This window comes from Mytilus galloprovincialis, chromosome 9, assembly GCF_965363235.1.
Source record: "Mytilus galloprovincialis chromosome 9, xbMytGall1.hap1.1, whole genome shotgun sequence".
Classification (NCBI taxonomy): Eukaryota; Metazoa; Mollusca; class Bivalvia; order Mytilida; family Mytilidae; genus Mytilus; species Mytilus galloprovincialis.
In genome coordinates this window covers 11881689-11902070 of record NC_134846.1, presented here as the reverse complement: position 1 = coordinate 11902070, position 20382 = coordinate 11881689, and the positions used below count along the sequence as shown (strand labels likewise).

The 20382-nt window shown below is 32.8% G+C and overlaps 1 protein-coding gene across 3 annotated transcripts in view; it reads left to right on the top strand.

The window, feature by feature from the left end:
* Positions 1-20382, top strand: part of LOC143044410 (BAI1-associated protein 3-like) — a 123907-nt gene that overhangs the window by 88584 nt on the left and 14941 nt on the right. For all 3 annotated transcript variants that reach the window (XM_076216418.1, XM_076216417.1, XM_076216419.1), the window contains exons 7-17: positions 2879-3125; positions 4261-4305; positions 7496-7664; positions 8241-8444; positions 13227-13330; positions 14109-14226; positions 15329-15453; positions 16737-16827; positions 17352-17408; positions 17774-17880; positions 19891-19942. In XM_076216418.1, the coding sequence (XP_076072533.1) occupies positions 2879-3125; positions 4261-4305; positions 7496-7664; positions 8241-8444; positions 13227-13330; positions 14109-14226; positions 15329-15453; positions 16737-16827; positions 17352-17408; positions 17774-17880; positions 19891-19942 (1319 nt within the window). The remainder of the gene's footprint in view (positions 1-2878; positions 3126-4260; positions 4306-7495; positions 7665-8240; positions 8445-13226; positions 13331-14108; positions 14227-15328; positions 15454-16736; positions 16828-17351; positions 17409-17773; positions 17881-19890; positions 19943-20382) is intronic.

Below are 20382 nucleotides of genomic sequence, written 5' to 3'. Positions count from 1 at the left end.
CATTTCAAATCAAAACAAAACAAATATGGCGTCATATTTCGAGATACTGTCAAATACAAACACCAGCACAAACCAATAATATATGGGGCTGATAATATTACAGATGAATCATATGATCCAAGTGACTATATAAAACCCATATTTCTGACAGATACCGATGTATTTGGTTCTGTTAAACCACCAAGACCCCTATGGCTTACGAACATAGAAATATACAACGCCATTGATACAAAAATTCCAGCTGAACGGATAAAAGGTATTCAGAGAATACGTGATATGTGGCGCATTTACATGGATAACGAGGAAGACCCATCTCTGTAAGTGACAGGAATGAACTTGCGTGGCAGGCAAGTTCCCCTGCACTCTCAAAATCCCCGAAATCCAGGCAATTTACAACCAGATACCATCAGAATTATAGTGAAAAATGTGCCGATTTCAGCTGATGATGGGCAAATACATAGAGTCCTTACATTACAGGGTTGTGACATACAGAGTCTTAATAGAAAACGGTTAAGTTTTAGGCAAAATCACTAACTGTCAAACTCGTGACAGAATTATTATCAGTAAGTTGTTAGACAAACAGATAGCCAGAAGTTTACAAATAGGTAAATACATGGCCATAGTTATGCATAGTGGGCAACCTGAATTTGAAAACAGAGGCTCTAACAGTGATGGCAATACAAAACCATGTAATAAATGCTTGCAAGTGGGTCATTTAATGTATGACTGCCCAAATGATTGGGTATGTAGAAAATGCAAATTACCAGGCCACAAAATGATGGATTGTCCTAATGCATTCCAAGTAGTAGGCAACAAAGAAGAACAAATAGTAACCACTGATGAATCTGTTACAGTAGATGATTCTCAGTCAACTGAACAGGTTGAGAAACTAAACCCAAAGACAAATGTGGCAAACAAAACAAAAGGTAGAAATACAAAAACAACAGACACTAATTCAAACAATACAAATAAGACAAATTCTTCAAAACCAGGAAAGGGAAAGGCTAGTGTGAATGTTTTTGTTACAAAAAATACATTAGTAACCACATTAACGTGCTTAAATTGTTTAATAATATAGTTATGACTTCAAATGTAGGTCGATAGAAATGGAATGTAATATATTTGTAATTCATCACGTCCAGTGTTTACAACTATACTGAACCAAATAAGTTAAGCAACACTTTTTTTTTCAATTTTTTTTTTGTTGTTTCTGGATTATTTTTTATCTAACATCATTGATATAATCCTAAGTTTTACCTGTAATTTTAAACAGCCGTACCTTTTTCTGGGTGATTGATTTCGCGCCATTTCAGCTTTACACGTGTAATTGATGTTTTACCTTCTGTACTTTAAAAACAAAATTTAGATTTTTTTTGGCACTAACGTTCAGAAACACACCATTGGTTAAACAAAACACATTAAAGTTTGAAAAAATTGCATGGGACCTCTCAGAAAATGACCGTCAGATGGCTAGTGGAATGGTTGATGCCCACATAAATGTTGCTGACGTCATGGCTCAATTTAAAATGCATACGTCAACAGTTTGGAGACTAACTAACAGATATCTATAAATTGCAACAGCACAGGATATGTCGATATGACGTAGACCAAAACAACCATCATAAAGGGAGGAGCGATACCTTCGCTTTACACCAACACGTGACAAGTCTTTTCCGGCGACAAGAGTAGTTCATTGACTAAGGGCAGCTGCTGGTCTGCCTGTCAATCCTTCATTGATGCACTTAGAGCATGGCCGAGAAATTGATTTTGAATAACACTATACTCATTTCCGCACTTTGACCCTCCCGCGCTCCATACAAAAAATATTCTTATGAATACCAGTGTTTAACATTTATGTTGCTTCTGACATGTCATAATTCCATTTTTTTTATTATCAAAATTAAATGTTGTTATGATATTTTAATACAATAAAATTTCATATTTTTGTTGCTACACTTTTTTTTTACTCACTATACATTAAAATTTACATAATATCGGAACAGTTATAGTAATCTCGAGACCGTGTTGACAAAAACAGTTTTTTCTGGTTTTTTTTTTTTTGTTGTTTTTTTTTTTTTGGTGTTTATAAAATGCCTCTTTCAGACAAATTTCCTTCTTTATGGGGTATGTTTTCGGTTCCTTTCGTTATGTTTGAAATTATAGATTTCATTTTATTAGACCAGCATGACAAACACATATTTGAACTCAAACATTATGAATATCCAATAATATCGATTTAGTTATTTTCAACCACAACCATCAATTTGCCATTATGAACGTTTCTCCTTTCATATGTTAAAAAAAATTCGAGGAATGCAAATGATACATAACGATTTTCATAATGCAATAGAAAAATGAGGACAAATAGATTGAATTTATACCACATTTTCAGTAAAATTGAGAGAAACTAGGATTTGGAGTTTCTGAGAACACACTGCTTTCAGTTATAGCTTGACTGTGCACTTTACAACTTGGAGCTGGGCTTATGCTGTGGTAATTTTTCAACTGTTAAAGGACTGTCTTTTGATCGCCAAAATTCCATCGTTTGTTTGTTTTTTATTGTTGGAATTCTGTTCCATCAACGTCTAATATATTTGCAATATATAAATGAAAAAGTACAATATAACGACAGACTTGGTGCACTTCGTCTCGTTTTCAAAATACCCCAGCAAACCTTGATGGTCCATTGATAGAAAGCATTAACCATGAAAGATGAATAGAATTCTGATGTTTCCTTTTTTGCATAGGAACATTCTAGAAACGTATGAAACATATATTCAAGATCTTATTTTTCTACTTTATTACCTCTTACCACGTGCCAAATTGAAGGCTGATGCTGAATACATGCTAATTGTACCAAGTTCGATTTTTGTTTCAGGATTCAGTGACCCTTATTGTATGGGCGGAATCGTTCCTGGAAGAAGGTTAAATGAAAACGAGTCTGATCAAGGTGTCTTCTCAGATGAAGATGAACACTTGGAAAGAAGGAAGAGTGGTAGAAAGTTCTCATTGACTGGGAAGAAAAAGGACAAATCTGCACGCAATATGGTCCCAGCACGTCTAATCAGGACAACACATGTTGTACCGAATACAGTCAATCCAGAATGGAATGAGAAATTTAGATTGTAAGTTATAAGAGGTCGCGAAACGCATGATAATAAGACAACTCCTTACACTTGTATTTAAATTTGAGTTGAAACAGCTGTTTTGAATGTATGTGATCTTCATAGACCGGACACTATATGGTCAAAACATTTTCAGCGTTTCAGTCTTTTCACAGACAAAACCATACAAAACGGTTTTCTAGTTATTGTCTTGGAAACTTCGGTCAATTTTATATTTTAAGAATTTTAATAGTTTTCAATAATTTTAATAGATTTCAGTAGTTATCAGAAGCTGGGTTTTTATTTGTGGTCAACTGTTCTTCAACAAATCAGATGGGATAGTTAGAAAAACAAATTTCGAATCACTTAACTGCATATGGTTGTATAATATACGTACGTTTGGTGACCTATATCTGTTAATTTCTGTATCATTTTGGTCTCTTGTGGAGAGTTGTCTCATTGGCACTCATAGCAGTCTTCTTTATTTACATTTATTGTATGACTTAAGATATAATTTCTATTAATTTACCTTGCTGGCTGAAGTAGTATTGTGAATAATTTTGCCCAATCAATATATTATCAATGTTTGAAAAAATAGTCTGAAATTGGATTTCAAAAATAAATCTAAACAAGTGGTTTTTCTATCATTCAAAGACATTGATTGCATTAAATATCAGTAAAGTTTGGGATTTTTTTTTTCATCAAAAATAGAAGACGCATTTATAATTAGAGGCAAATGAAGAATCAAGACTCTCTAAACATTTCACTCTTTTTATATGTGATTGAGACATGTATGGTGCATGGCGAAATCGACAAAACAACAGAATAGACATCTTTACTGGTCTATAGATTAACGACCCAAAAAGAGTATGTCATGATTCGACAAAAACCCAGATAAATGGTATCATTATTGTCTTTCAGCATCGACGAAAAGCCCAAAACATCATGATGTTAATAAATACGTGTTAAAATGTTTATATTCTTTAATTCATAAAGATTTTGTTAAATTCCTGTTTCAATATTTGGATTTGAACTATGCAAAGGACAGATATCAGTTTTATGTATTTTGTTTTTTAAACGTTTATATGGATATAAAAAATGTGACAGCGAAGCATTCACCTTACATGATTTTTCAAACATTTGTCTCTGTTTTCAGTGACCTTGAAGACGTGAACACGGACCGTTTGCATTTAGATATCTGGTAAGAACAATTTAGTTTGATTAAAACACAAGTTTACATCCTCAGGACCTTCCAACCTTCAGGATTTATTGGGGGTGTTCTCCAATGCCAGGGGTTGAAGTTCTGTAATTTATGAAATAAACACCTTAAAACAGGCTTTCAAAGTTAATGGATATTTAAGCACATACATACTCATTTACTACATAAGAGGTAAGATAACCATTAGCAACGGGATATAATAAAAATATGTCTTAAAACATACAACCATAAAGACCACGTAATTAATGTTGCAATATATTTTTATATTAGCCCTAAATGAAAGTAATCACGAAAGCGTAATTACTTTGGGATATTGATTTTATCTAATTTATCTTTTCTTCATTGCCAGCAATACCTGCGGGAATATATATTTTTATATTCATATTAAACATCTAAAATATCGCATGTGCTGTAGATATTGGTAGTAAAAATGTCCATCGTAAATATAATTGTATCAAACTTTTCTACCTTTACAACCCAAGTTTACGATGTATCTACAAGAGTTAGACCCAGTTTTGATATGGGTCATAAAAAATATCAACGAAAATTAAATTATAAGTCAGTCAAAATTAATGTTGTGCACTCAAAGGTTATGTTTTTTTGGGTTTCAACGTCGTTGTTAACCCCACAAATTTAATACTCGAAGATATATACTACGACTTTAAAGGACCTAAATGGAATAGTAAGATACAGTTTGAACCACCGTTTTAGAAATTAATTCTTCGGAAATTAAAAAAAAAACAAAACAATAATTTAAGTAATATCCTCCGGGACTTGTAAACTATAAACAGTGACATTAATAACACCCAGTCCTAGGAAAAATTTAACGTTATTACATGTCGATCGAGAAACGAATTACAAAAAATGCAACTTTAAAGACTTAAAAAATAACAGTAAGGTCATGTATATTAGTAGATCAACAACTAGGTGATATTTTACATGCTATTATATATATTTGACGTGGCACATGCAACAAAAAAGTAGCGAGTAGTACATGAATTGCAATAAAAGTGCTAACCATGTTTTAAACTGTAAAGCATTATCATTTTAGGGATCATGATGACGCAGTTTCGGTATTCGATGCTTCCAAGACACTTGTTTTAAACTGTAAAACATTATCATTTTAGGGATCATGATGACGAAATTTCGGTATTCGATGTTGCCAAGACACTTGTTTTAAACTGTAAAGCATTCATATTTCAGGGATAACAATGACGAAGCCTCGGTATTCGATGTTGCCAAGACACTTGTTTTAAACTGTAAAGCATTCATATTTCAGGGATCATGATGACGAAGTTTCGGTATTCGATGCTGCCAAGACACTTGTTTTAAACTGTAAAGCATTATTTTTTCAGGGTTTATGATGACGAAGTTTCGGTATTTGATGCTGCAAAGACACTTGTTTTAAACTGCAAAGCATTATTTTTCAGGGATCATGATGACGAAGTTTCGGTATTCGATGCTGCAAAGACACTTGTTTTTTTAACTGTAAAGCATTCATATTTCTGGGTTCATGATGACGAAGTTTCAGTATTCGATGCTGCAAAGACACTTGTTTTGAACTGTAAAGCATTATTTTTTCAGGGATCATGATGACGAAGTTTCGGTATTCGATGCTGCAAAGACACTTGTTTTAAACTGTAAAGCATTATTTTCAATGATCATGATGACGAAGTTTCGGTATTTGATGCTGCCAAGACACTTGTTTTAAACTGTAAAGCATTATTTTTCAGGGATTATGATGACGAAGTTTCGATATTCGATGCTGCCAAGACACTTGTTTTAAACTGTAAAGCATTATTTTTTCAGGCATCATGATGACGAAATTTTTGTATTCGATGCTGCAAAGACACTTGTTTTAAACTGTAAAGCATTCATATTTCAGGGATAATAATGACGAAGCCTCGGTATTCGATGTTGCCAAGACACTTGTTTTAAACTGTAAAGCATTCATATTTCAGGGATCATGATGACGAAGTTTCGGTATTCGATGCTGCCAAGACACTTGTTTTAAACTGTAAAGCATTCATATTTCAGGGATCATGATGACGAAGTTTCGGTATTTGATGCTGCAAAGACACTTGTTTTAAACTGTAAAGCATTATTTTTCAGGGATCATGATGACGAAGTTTCGGTATTCGATGCTGCAAAGACACTTGTTTTTTTAACTGTAAAGCATTCATATTTCTGGGTTCATGATGACGAAGTTTCAGTATTCGATGCTACAAAGACACTTGTTTTGAACTGTAAAGCATTATTTTTTCAGGGATCATGATGACGAAGTTTCGGTATTCGATGCTGCAAAGACACTTGTTTTAAACTGTAAAGCATTATTTTCAGGGATCATGATGAAGAAGTTTCGGTATTTGATGCTGCCAAGACACTTGTTTTAAACTGTTAAGCATTATTTTGTCAGGATCATGATGACGAAGTTTCGGTATTCGATGACGCAAAGACACTTGTTTTAAACTGTAAAGCATTATTTTTCAGGGATCATGATGACGAAGTTTCGATATTCGATGCTGCCAAGACACTTGTTTTAAACTGTAAAGCATTATTTTTTCAGAGATCATGATGACGAAATTTTTGTATTCGATGCTGCAAAGACACTTGTTTGAAACTGTTAAGCATTATTTTTTCAGGATCATGATGACGAATTTTCGGTATTCGATGACTCAAAGACACTTGTTTTAAACTGTAAAGCATTATTTTTTTCAGGGATCATGATGACGAAATTTCGGTATTCGATGCTGCCAAGACATTGTTTTAAACTGTAAAATATTATCATTTCAGGGATCATGATGACGAAGTTTCGATATTCGATGCTGCCAAGACACTTGTTTTAAACTGTAAAGCATTATTTTTTCAGGGATCATGATGACGAAATTTTTGTATTCGATGCTGCAAAGACACTTGTTTGAAACTGTTAAGCATTGTTTTATCAGGATCATGATGACGAAGTTTCGGTATTCGATGACGCAAAGACACTTGCTTTAAACTGTAAAGCCTTATTTTTTTCAGGGATCATGATGACGAAATTTCGGTATTCGATGCTGCCAAGACATTGTTTTAAACTGTAAAATATTATCATTTCAGGGATCATGATAACGAAGTTCCGGTATTCGATGCTGCCAAGACACTTGTTTTAAACTGTAAAGCATTATTATTTCAGGGATCATGATGACGAAGTTTCGGTATTTGATGCTGCCAAGACACTAAATGAAGTGCAGAGTCTACGAGGTTTAGGACGATTTTTCAAACAAGTTGCACAATCAGCAAGAACATCAAAAGGGAGTGGAAGCGTTGATGATTTTCTTGGATGTATAGACCACCCTTTAAAAGTATGTTGAGGTAGAATTATATTTAACAGTAGTACAAATTCAGATGCGCATTTCAAAACTAAATTTCTCTCCAGTGAGGCCAAATTTAGAAAAATCCTAAATTTTTTATCATGAAGATTCGAAAAACCAATAAAAGAAAATGACATCATTTTTTATGCCTCAACTGCTCATTGTTGAAGGATTTACAGAGACCTACAAAAGTGTAGTAAAACGGGGCAAGGAATCCAAGCCTTGCATCAGGGAGAAATATTGCAAAATTTAGAGTAATTTTGAATCTCTTCAACAAACTGTTTTAACCGCCACACTATCCATCGTAGATAGCGGATCTTAAATGATTTAACAATGTTAAGCATAACACAGCATGAGTCACCGACTAACCGTAAATTGACAATTCAAACAACTTGAGTGAGCGTTCTAAATATATGCACACAATCTGTTTTTGTACGAAATGGCTTATCGTTTGATATCACTTAATGTTGTCGTTTCTGCACCTAATGAAAACACTTACGAACAAAATAAGTCATTATAAATAACAATAACTATTTTAAAAGTCAAAGATTACGTTGTGCATTAAAGGACATACCATCAACTGGAGTCGAAGAATGGTACAAACTAGAGGGTCGATCGTCTAAATCATCAATTCAAGGAGATATTAAACTGATGTTAAGTTTAGCCACCAGGGAGGATCGTGGATTAGACGAGGATGATAATTGGACAGATGTAAGACAACACGAAGATCTAATCAGTGTCTTTATTCAGCATGAAATATCCAAATCACATGTAAGTTTTATTTGTTTTTTTGACGAAAATGTGTAAGTAATGAACCGATAGTTTATCTAAGGACAAATAGTTATCAAAGGTACCAGGATTATAATTTAATACGCCAGACGCGCGTTTCGTCTACATAAGACTCATCAGTGACGCTCAGATCAAAACAGTTAAAATGTCAAACAAATACAAAGTTGAAGAGCATTGAGGACCCAAAAATTTCTAAAAGTTGTGCCAAATACGGCTAAGGTAATCTACTCCTGGGCGTAAGAAAATCCTTAGTTTTTCGAAAAATTAAAAGTTTTGTAAACAGAAAATTTATAGAAATTACCATATAATTGATATTCATGTCAACACCGAAGTGCTGACTACTGGGCTGGTGATACCCTCGGGGACGAAACGTCCACCAGCAGTGGCATCGACCCAGTGGTGTAAATAGTTATCAAAGGTACCAGGATTATAATTTAATACGCCAGACGCGCGTTTCGTCTACATAAGACTCATCAGTGACGCTCAGATCAAAACAGTTAAAATGTCAAACAAATACAAAGTTGAAGAGCATTGAGGACCCAAAAATTTCTAAAAGTTGTGCCAAATACGGCTAAGGTAATCTACTCCTGGGCGTAAGAAAATCCTTAGTTTTTCGAAAAATTAAAAGTTTTGTAAACAGAAAATTTATAGAAATTACCATATAATTGATATTCATGTCAACACCGAAGTGCTGACTACTGGGCTGGTGATACCCTCGGGGACGAAACGTCCACCAGCAGTGGCATCGACCCAGTGGTGTAAATAGTTATCAAAGGTACCAGGATTATAATTTAATACGCCAGACGCGCGTTTCGTCTACATAAGACTCATCAGTGACGCTCAGATCAAAACAGTTAAAATGTCAAACAAATACAAAGTTGAAGAGCATTGAGGACCCAAAAATTTCTAAAAGTTGTGCCAAATACGGCTAAGGTAATCTACTCCTGGGCGTAAGAAAATCCTTAGTTTTTCGAAAAATTAAAAGTTTTGTAAACAGAAAATTTATAGAAATTACCATATAATTGATATTCATGTCAACACCGAAGTGCTGACTACTGGGCTGGTGATACCCTCGGGGACGAAACGTCCACCAGCAGTGGCATCGACCCAGTGGTGTAAATAGTTATCAAAGGTACCAGGATTATAATTTAATACGCCAGACGCGCGTTTCGTCTACATAAGACTCATCAGTGACGCTCAGATCAAAACAGTTAAAATGTCAAACAAATACAAAGTTGAAGAGCATTGAGGACCCAAAAATTTCTAAAAGTTGTGCCAAATACGGCTAAGGTAATCTACTCCTGGGCGTAAGAAAATCCTTAGTTTTTCGAAAAATTAAAAGTTTTGTAAACAGAAAATTTATAGAAATTACCATATAATTGATATTCATGTCAACACCGAAGTGCTGACTACTGGGCTGGTGATACCCTCGGGGACGAAACGTCCACCAGCAGTGGCATCGACCCAGTGGTGTAAATAGTTATCAAAGGTACCAGGATTATAATTTAATACGCCAGACGCGCGTTTCGTCTACATAAGACTCATCAGTGACGCTCAGATCAAAACAGTTAAAATGTCAAACAAATACAAAGTTGAAGAGCATTGAGGACCCAAAAATTTCTAAAAGTTGTGCCAAATACGGCTAAGGTAATCTACTCCTGGGCGTAAGAAAATCCTTAGTTTTTCGAAAAATTAAAAGTTTTGTAAACAGAAAATTTATAGAAATTACCATATAATTGATATTCATGTCAACACCGAAGTGCTGACTACTGGGCTGGTGATACCCTCGGGGACGAAACGTCCACCAGCAGTGGCATCGACCCAGTGGTGTAAATAGTTATCAAAGGTACCAGGATTATAATTTAATACGCCAGACGCGCGTTTCGTCTACATAAGACTCATCAGTGACGCTCAGATCAAAACAAAGAGAGGCGAAAGATACCCAATAAAATATTCAAACTCAAGTTTAAGTCAAAAATAAGCTGACAACGCAATGGCAAAAAAATAGAACAATACCAACAAACAAACAACAGTACCCAAAATGAACCAAATCCCCCAAACCGTCGTTGATCTCACGTGCTGAACTGAGTGAATATGATTCATTATAAATGGCGTTTATGCTTATCCCAAACAATGAACCTGCAATCCAGCGTTTAATTTGGATATCCCTAAGTTTTTTATACCGTGTTCTTTTATATCGTGCAATACGCTATATGGTTGTTTGGTTTCCGAAGTTGCAAGCATCTGCAATCGTTTATAACCTTCACCATTGGTCTTAATAGTTGTTTCATATTACCTTAAATTCGTATTTTGACTATTTTTTTTAATTATGTCTGTTTAGTTAACGCATCAATGTAAATATAACGGCATTTGATGAGACTGTCATCAATGTGACAGGGTTAGCGCTATAAAACCAGGTTTAATCCACCATTTTCTACATTTGAAAATCCCTGTACCAAGTCAGGAATATGACAGTTCTTGTCCGTTCGTTTTGACGCGTTTTGTTATTTGATTTTCTAATGTAATTATGGACTTTCCGATTGAATTTCCTCTTAGTTCAGTACTTTTGTGATTTTACTTTTTCATATGGGTTGGTCTTTAACGAGCGAGCAATATATGAATACCAACTGTAAAAAGAAAACTGAAACAAACAGGACAATGTGGGAAAAAGAGTGAACACAAATAATAATCCATAGAAAATAGTACTGAAACGAAAGATTAAGCTGCACGAACGAACACTACTTAAGTCTAGAATGTGAATTAGTTAGGTTTACAAAGTTCTATTCATTCTGCTGCTGTTGACAATATATCTACTGATAATTAAGTGGTATGCATGTACAATGGAGAGTTTGGAATTGATGACAGTATACCCGTACAGAAATTGCTAACAAAAGCACATAAGTTTCACATGTGAAGCACATGAGATGCAAGTAAGAACTGTATGCAAATCAGGTTGCTCATATGAGCAGTTTGGTAGTTCATATGTGCCCACAAAAATCTAACATAATGCTCACATGTGCAATTCAAACCTCAGGTGAGCTTTTATCATCCATGTTAGTTTTATGTCAGTTTTGTACTTTGAAAAGTTTTTCCATTCTTCTAACCATTCAAAACTAACCTACACTACATCATTGCTCATATGAGCTTTTTCAAAATGACATGCCTAGTCATGTACTTCCTGTAAATTCAAATTCATGAAAAGCATGCAATAAATGGAGGTAGATGGATATGGAAAATGTTAAGTCCTATATTGTGCTATTTGAAGAAAGGCATTGTTGAAATCTGATAAAACCAGTGTGGCTGTGGTTAATTGTTTGTAAGTTATCATTTCTATTTCATTATTTTCATTTTTGTGTCAGATTTTGAAATATATTACAATTTTAAGTCCTTTATGAGAATATATATACAGGTTGCTTCAAAATAAGTACTACATGTATAAATATTTTTCCTTTTAAACTTTTTGAAATACAGTACTTATTAATCAAAGACATTCATTGTGTACTAAACTTGCAAGTCCCTCTATTAGTTTTATAATGTAATGTTATGTTTTAATTAGTCATGATCATGATTATTGTTTAAAAAAAAAAATGATATTATTTAAGATTTTCATTTAAATTTGAAAAATATTCCTTTTTTAAAGCAGCCATTTTGTTTTGGTCAACTATAATATTCACGTGTGCAACATGTGAGCAACTGCTCATATGAGCAATCTAATAAAATGCACATGTGAAACAAAAGCTCATATGAGCAGTTGAATGTGAGGTTTTTAACATGCAAATTAGGTTAGTTTCATATGTGCAATTTTTTTGCTCACAAAATGCTCACCTAATTTGCATGTTTAAAAACTTGTGTGCAATCATGTTAGTTTCTAACGTGAGCATCTTATGTGCAACTTATGTGCAACATGTTAGCACTTTTTGGTAAGGGTAGTTAAATGTTATTGTCAGTACAGAAACTTGTAATATATTGACGTATACACCAGTATGAATGTTGTGTGGACGACATATGTCACATTGACAAAGACGAATGTATATTTACACTGTATGATCTTAATGATAAGACAGTTTATAATTTACTTCCCAGATTTTAATCAGAATTGCTGGATGTTTTGAAACCATTATTTCACAAATTTTATCAATTATTGCATGAGTAAAACTGGCCTATCTGAACCTTATATACCATTTATACAACACGAAAGATTAAAGTCTTGATGCAATTTTTTTAATACTTTTCTAATAATATATATTCGTGTATTATACATGAGTTGATTGACAGTCTAATGTTTGATTTTTTGCGTTTTCATGAACTTCCTCTGTTTTTAAGGATGTCTGCTGCTCTAATTTAGAATAACAAGGATTTCATGTGGTTGCTTAAAATGAAAACAACTTTGAAATTTAAACAAAATAAAGTAATAAAATCGATAGTCTCGTGTGTAGTTTTCAAAATACGAGACATTTAGAAGATGGCGGGAAAAGGGTTTTCTTCAGACTTTACTATTTGTTAACATTGGAATTGTTTTTTACCCTTTAAACCAAGAAAAAATAACAAGGATTTCATGACAAAAAATTCAAATGGTCATAAATGATCTATTGAACAGATTTATGAAGACAAAAGTGGGGTCTCGTGTAATTTTTTTTTAATACATTTGTATGGATAAAACCTGAGAAAATCGAAAATATGACAAGAATTCAAAAACATGACCAGCAGACATCCTTAAATTGCGATGGAGTTCGATATTTTTGTTTACATTTTTTATATATACAGGAGCAACCACTTAAATGGAATGGTGAATTATCAAAAGCTGCGGAAACTATTCTTCATCAGCATGCAATACAAGGGGACATAACTGCTGTTCAACAAGCAGTTTGGTATGTTAACCTAAATTTGTACAATCACATAATAACATTTACTTTTTTTTATTAATATACGATATAATATAATATTAATCAACAGCCTTTTCAACGCTTATCATAAATAAATAAAAAAAGACAAAACGTAATTTTTTTTTACTGAACGTGTTGCTCTTTTTCTAGTTGTTTTCAACTGCAAAGTGCCATTCACGATTAATAGATCATTTATGAAAGAAAATTGTCTAACTTTGGTATTGTTCAAACTTGGGACCATAGAGAACTCGACTTATTGTTCATAGTTAAAAGGACAATCATTACTTTTAGACTGTCACACAGGTATTTCATTCATTTATTAACAGACGTCGTAAGTACAGTTTTATAAAAACAAAGTAGCCAACGATTATGAGTTATAGTGTGTTCTATTGACCGTGTTATTATGGTTTAAATTGTGAACACGAAGTGGAAAGCGATTGACAGAACATACAATTATTAAAAAATATTTTACAACAAAAAAAGTATCTTTTTGAATATAATCCTTTACCTTTATCTGCTATCTTTTGAAACGGTGAATTATAGCAGTTTTTTAGTTACACAATCTGACTAAATAAATGTATCTTTAATGTAACATTTGCACATATCTCAAACTTATTCCTAAAGATAAAAGCGCGATTTAATCGTAAATGTATGTGTGAGTTGTATTTATAATTCAACTATTTAAAAAAATGAGTGATTAGTTTTTTTCAATAAGCACATTTCAATATTTGTAATACTAACACTTACTTGTTTGTGTTTTTAGTCGCTGGATGGCCTATGCACGGAAACATTTTGAGCATTCTCTCAGTTATAACTTGCTTTTACAATTGCTGAGAAATCTTGACAAGTTGTGGTCAGCAGAATCGTTGTCTAGAGAAGAGGTTTGTATTCGCTAATAACAAATAAATTATCCACGTACCTGCCTAATAAACAAACTCATCATAGAAACCAGGACTAAATTTAGTATATACGACAGACGCGCGTTTCGTCTACAAAAGACTCATCAGTGTCGCTCGAATCCAAAAATTCAAAAAGGCAAAATAAAGTAAGAAGTTGAAGGGCATTGAGGACCAAAATTCCTAAAAGTTTTGCCAAATACAGCTAAGGTAATACTAGTATATGCCTGAGGTAGAAAATCCTTAGTATTTCAAAAAATTCCAAAATTTGTAAACAGTTAATTTATAAATATAACCATACCAATGACAAGACAATTCATGTCAGCACAAAAAGTGCTGACTACTGGGCGTGAAATTCCCTCGGGGAAATAAATCTCCACCAGCAGTGGCATCATAATTGAATGACTAGACGGAATGAATATTTTATTTGCAATATCATGAATAACATGCTATGGCAATAAATAGACAGTATATACAATTTGACCAAACGACATATAGCAGAGAATAATACATAATGTAATACAGGTTTGTTTTGTTAGCTTCGAGTAAGATGAGCAATTCTTTTACCTTTTGTGTATATCAGTAATGTAAAATATTGTGTTAATGCCATTAAAATTTTGAGCTATCAGGTTATGCAGCATTTAAAGGAAATTTGTAACCGATAAATTAGTATCTCTCTCAAATGTCCTAAATGATTGATTAATACTCGTTAATTATGATGTTCCAGTTCAATTGTTAATGCCTGTCAATAATCATTTTTGTAAATATTTAACTAAAAATTTTTGAAGATATGTCTTTCTGACATGTTTCACAACTGTACAACGAAAAATCTGTTTATGATAACTTTCATTTTTTATAAACAATTTCATTCGTAGTCAAATGATGTTTTCTCAAAGTGTACAATTTTTTAAGATAAAAATATTTGTCTATATATTAGTGCAATATAAACATCACAACCTAAACAAGAATGGGACAAACTAATAAAAAAAAACGTGGTGTCTAATATATTCTGTATTTATCAGATAAAATTTCGGTACAGGTTATTATTTCTGTCAAAAAGTTCTGTACAAAATTCTTTTTTTTGTAGGAGGAAGGTTTAGCACAGTGTTTCACAAATTTTATCAATTATTGTCTGAGCTTAATACGGAAGCAAAGAGAAGTGTTTCCTTCTTCAAGTAAAACTGCCATGCGTCGCCTTGAATCAATGCTACAGTAAGTTATTTGATCAAATCTTTAAAGTCATATGAAACGAGTGACTGGCGAAAAATAATGTTTATCTAATTCTTAAACCAATGCATGAATATCATAAACTTAGTCTTCTGTGCACGATTTTTTTCATTTCTAACGTAAAAGTATCGTATAATAGTTATTTTCGTTTGGTCTCTGTCTGTTATGATTTAACAAATATGACAGCTAACTAATTGACGTGTTTTGAAGCCGTATTTTACCGATTGTAACCTTATTGTAACCAATCAACAAAGAAGCATGGGTATTGAGAAGGTTTATAACATGAACAATCAGATAATAGTTTATTTTAATGACAGATCCATGCGTATTGTGATCACTGGATTTTTACGAGAAGGGTCACGCTAAAGTCACTTGCATACGGAAATATTTCGGCGAATTGCTTCCTGGATGCAAGCATTTAAAAAAATGTGAACTTCTTCTCAATGTGGAAAAATTAAAGAATCTTCTTAGAAAAATATATATGTAAATAAGTTTGTTTAATGAAAACTATCCATTTAGTTATAAAAAGGATAATATGCATCATTTTTTCTTTTAATTTGCGGTTTCATATGACTTTGATAGAACAATTATTTACCTAGAACACGCTTCAGCAGAAATTCACAGTAACTAGCCAAGAATTTCTATTCTCTCTTGTCGGGTATTTTGAACCTTGATGTACCAACTTTTCTGAATTAATATACATTTATTACTTAAGGTTTTATGTATGATGAGTATGAATATTTGATCTCAAACTATGACAAGCAATCTAGCTAGGAGATAAAGATACGTTCACTGCTCATCAAAGGTACCTATGTTGATTTTATATACTAGTATTCAGAATGATATGTATATGTCATTTCCGGAATATTTTGAACGGCGAATCTTTGAGAGGCAGAGATTCATATACCAAGAGGGCAACTGTCAATCAAATTCCAAATAAAAACATACAACAATATGTCTGGAAAAACTATATTAACACAAACACAAGGGAACGATAAAGGCAACAGAAGTATTCCCCTGTTCAAAAGTGATACATCGATTGAGGGAAAACAAAAACGGGTCTCAAACTTAAACCGAGGCAATCACGTCAACCATAAGAGGAAAACACTGGAACAACAGATACTCTGAACTGCAACAAAAACAAACGCCGATTACAACATACAAAGAAATGAACTTTTTGATAACACACAACGTTCGGAAGGGTCAACAGCTCCTAATGAGATTTATTGTATACTAGAAATATCTTATACATATCTTACTTCTTACAGGTGCCTGGGTCAAATTCATGTTATGAAAATATATAAACATGTCTGTCCATTCAACAACGAATTACCGCTGTTGGTTAAACCAATTGTAAAGGTAAATATTTTGTGTACTATATAAAAAATTCTTATATTTGTTTTCTTATTATGCATCAATACTATGTTTCTAATGAGAGGCGAAAGATACCAAAAGGGTTTTCAAATGCATAAGTCATAAATTAACTGACAATAGTATGGCTTAAAAAAGAAAAAAAGACAAACAGACAAACAATAGTACAAAAAATACAACATGAAAACCAAAGAATGAGCACCCCGAACCCCAACTAAATTTTGGGGTGGACTCAAGTGCTTCGGAAAAGTAAGGAGGTCCTGTTCCTTATGTGACACCCGTCGTATTAATCATATTAGTACAAACCAGGTAATATGTCTTTCTTGAAGTATTTTGATTCCTTTTACAATTTTGTTATTGAATGATAATATAAAGCTCTTTTTAAAAACTGCTTAATACATGAATATAAACAGCTATCCTTTAAAAAGTTAATTTGCTATAAGATAGTTTCTAATTTTATTCGATATATACTATCCTTTTGATTGATTTATTGATTATTATTTTCTTTTTAGAAAGGTACAATAGAGTGGTATGAGAGGGTTCTTCATTTAACACAGAAGAAAGTAAAGGTAATAAAACATAATACAATCATAAACCAAACACTTCTTTCCTATCAAACAAATGATATACAACCAGTTTTAAAGGAAAAACATTACCACAAAGGTTGTATATAAGGTGCAATATCATGCATTCATGAAATCGATGTTCATAAAGGCAACAGTAGTATACCGGTGTGTAAAAGTCATAAATCAATTTAAAGAACACAAAGCTGGATTACAAACTAAAACTGTTTTCAAAACGATTTCTTATAGATCAATTTAAAATTTCAATTTACACATTCAGTTCATTCGAAGTGCTTATGAAATATAATGTTTCCATTTGGAATTACATTCTTTCGTATTGGTTAAATAGTTTATATTTTTCATTATTATAGGCACAACATTCAGAAGATGATATGATACATTCACTGATAGAAATGACAAATACATTGAACATAGATTTAGCCGCAGCAGATACTTGTTACAACCCGCTATATGAAAGGTAATTATTGAAAGACACAATTTTATAGTTTAAAAACTCACAATATCATTAAATCAGATGCTCAAAATCTAAAGTATGAAAGGTAATTAAGTAAAATACAATTCACATTTAAAAAGTAGGTACATATAAAAATCATTCAAATATCTAAAAGTGTTATCAAATGATGTTTGGATGAGTTTTTTGTGATTTTAGATTAAATCTCTCAACAATACAGAAGCAAGCCCACAATAAGTGGTGCACAGTTAGTCCCCATTCAGATTTCGATATTTTGACGATATGCGAAATCTCCAATGCGACAAAAATGTTATCTATTAAAGTACCAAAGCAGGTCCAATTGACATAGTTCTTTTGTTTGTTGTTTCTTAAAAATGCATTATAAATCAGTATGATTGAAAGAATTCTAAACTAGAAAAATAAGGTTATGTCACTATTATTATAGAGCATTGTGTTCAAAATGTCCACACAACAGAACCAGCAATTATTTCAGCATGTTAATAATGTCCATGAAACTTCTTTACAAACAAACATAGAACAGAATTATACATGTAACCATGATCTAAAATGTCTACAAGGCCATCGGATCTTGTAGCAAAAATTATACCTCAAAACTTGAAATTAAAAACTTAACAGAGCTGGCAAAATTGGAACCCAATAAAAACAATAACAACTAGATTTGCTATTGCAAGCAATAGCGGAGGATGGCACCCCGTACTGGACATTGTCACAGTAGCATCAACAATTATAAGTGTACAAAAGTCAAATGGCATATCTGTTATACATGTCGGAATCAGCATTTCTGAACCTCTGCCCCCCTTTTTTTTCTAATAGAATACGTTTCAGCACTATACATAGATTGGGAATCCTTTTAAATGTAAAATTAGACACGCCCGCAAGTAGGAAGGTGGTGTCACGTGATACTCAAGTATATTATCGTTGACTTAGCATATTAATATTCTTTTTAGAGGGGACGTTGGACAGACAACATGTGTTTATATTGACGGAGCGACGTACTAACTGTTCAATTTATTCTTCAATAGCTCGCGTATCACACAATACATGTAACTTATCGTGTACAATTTAATTACACGCTCATCGATTGATTTCAGCTAATGTGTATAATTTAGCAGGTGTGTCATTCACGGATATGTACTTTAACGCAAGTGCAGAAATGTCAGTAATTTGTACTCTGGGTGTTTCTCGTTCTCTCGATGGCGATTTTCTCTTTAAAGCACATTAAATAAAATACATATTTTTATTCTAGAATATTCTAGTACATGTTAGCAGTACAGCATTGCATGTGACCATATGCACATACTCCTAATTACGATTTCCGTGGAATTGTTGTTATATTTTTCAAGAAAATGCAGCTTAAATGCATTTTCCCATAGGGTCAAGGTTAAACTTTTGTCCAGTTTCCATGGCAATGGTACAGATTTTGCAGAAGCTAAGAACTGTTGGTACCTCAGGGCACCACTGCCAACATTTACATAAAGTTTCATTAGTTTGGCTCTTATAATAAAAGATTTAGAATTTGGATTTTTTTTTACATGTTTGCAGTTTCCATGGTAACGGCGGCCATTTTTTACCATTCCAATGTCTCTTGCACAACTTCACATGGAGGTTCATATTATAGAATAGTTCCATCAAAATTGGTCTGACCAATTCCGAGAAATAGCGTGGACAAAATGTGTGGAAGAATAAATATAAGAAAAAAAAGAAACGAACAATAACAATATGTCACCCCAACTCCGTTGAGGGTGCCATAATTACGGTAGAAAAGTAAGGTCATGTGGTATGTGTGACCATTGGGCATTTGCACTATTCCCCAGTGACCGAAGTTTGCAAATGTTGAATTTTTCTCTCCCTATGGGCTCCTATCAATATGGCAAGGTTTCCAAAACATCCTCCAAAATATGCTTCTTTTCTTCTTTGCGTACTTTGATAATGAAAAAAAAAGGATCGACCATATAATTTTTGTATTTCGACCAAAAGTCTCTTTTTATTTTGTAGAATTCTAAATGTGACATACTTTGACATAACTTTTCGGCAACTTGAAAAAGTCGTAAGTATTTATGGAATGCTCTTTTTAATTTTTGTTCCATTTTAACATCCCATGTTAATAAAAGCGATTATGATAATTCGGATAAATGTATAAATATTTACCTGCACTAAACGTAATATTACTTTAATAATTGGTTGAAAAACATTTGTAAAAAAATACAGATGGACAGATTTCGCAGCTGTTAACAATATTAGATATATATCAATCAGCACTCATGTCATTAACTATAATAATTAAATAACATTCAGAAATAATGGCTTAAATGTTTGAGAAATATTTTACATGTTTTAGTGTTTCTCGTTTTCTGTATTTGAAATTCAAATATGATAAGTTTGGAGGCATGATAAACTCCCTGTGCTTTTGCTCCAAGTTTATCATGTTTATGACCTACTAGAAAATGTCTGTATTTTAGGATAACAGTATTATATATCACCTATTAC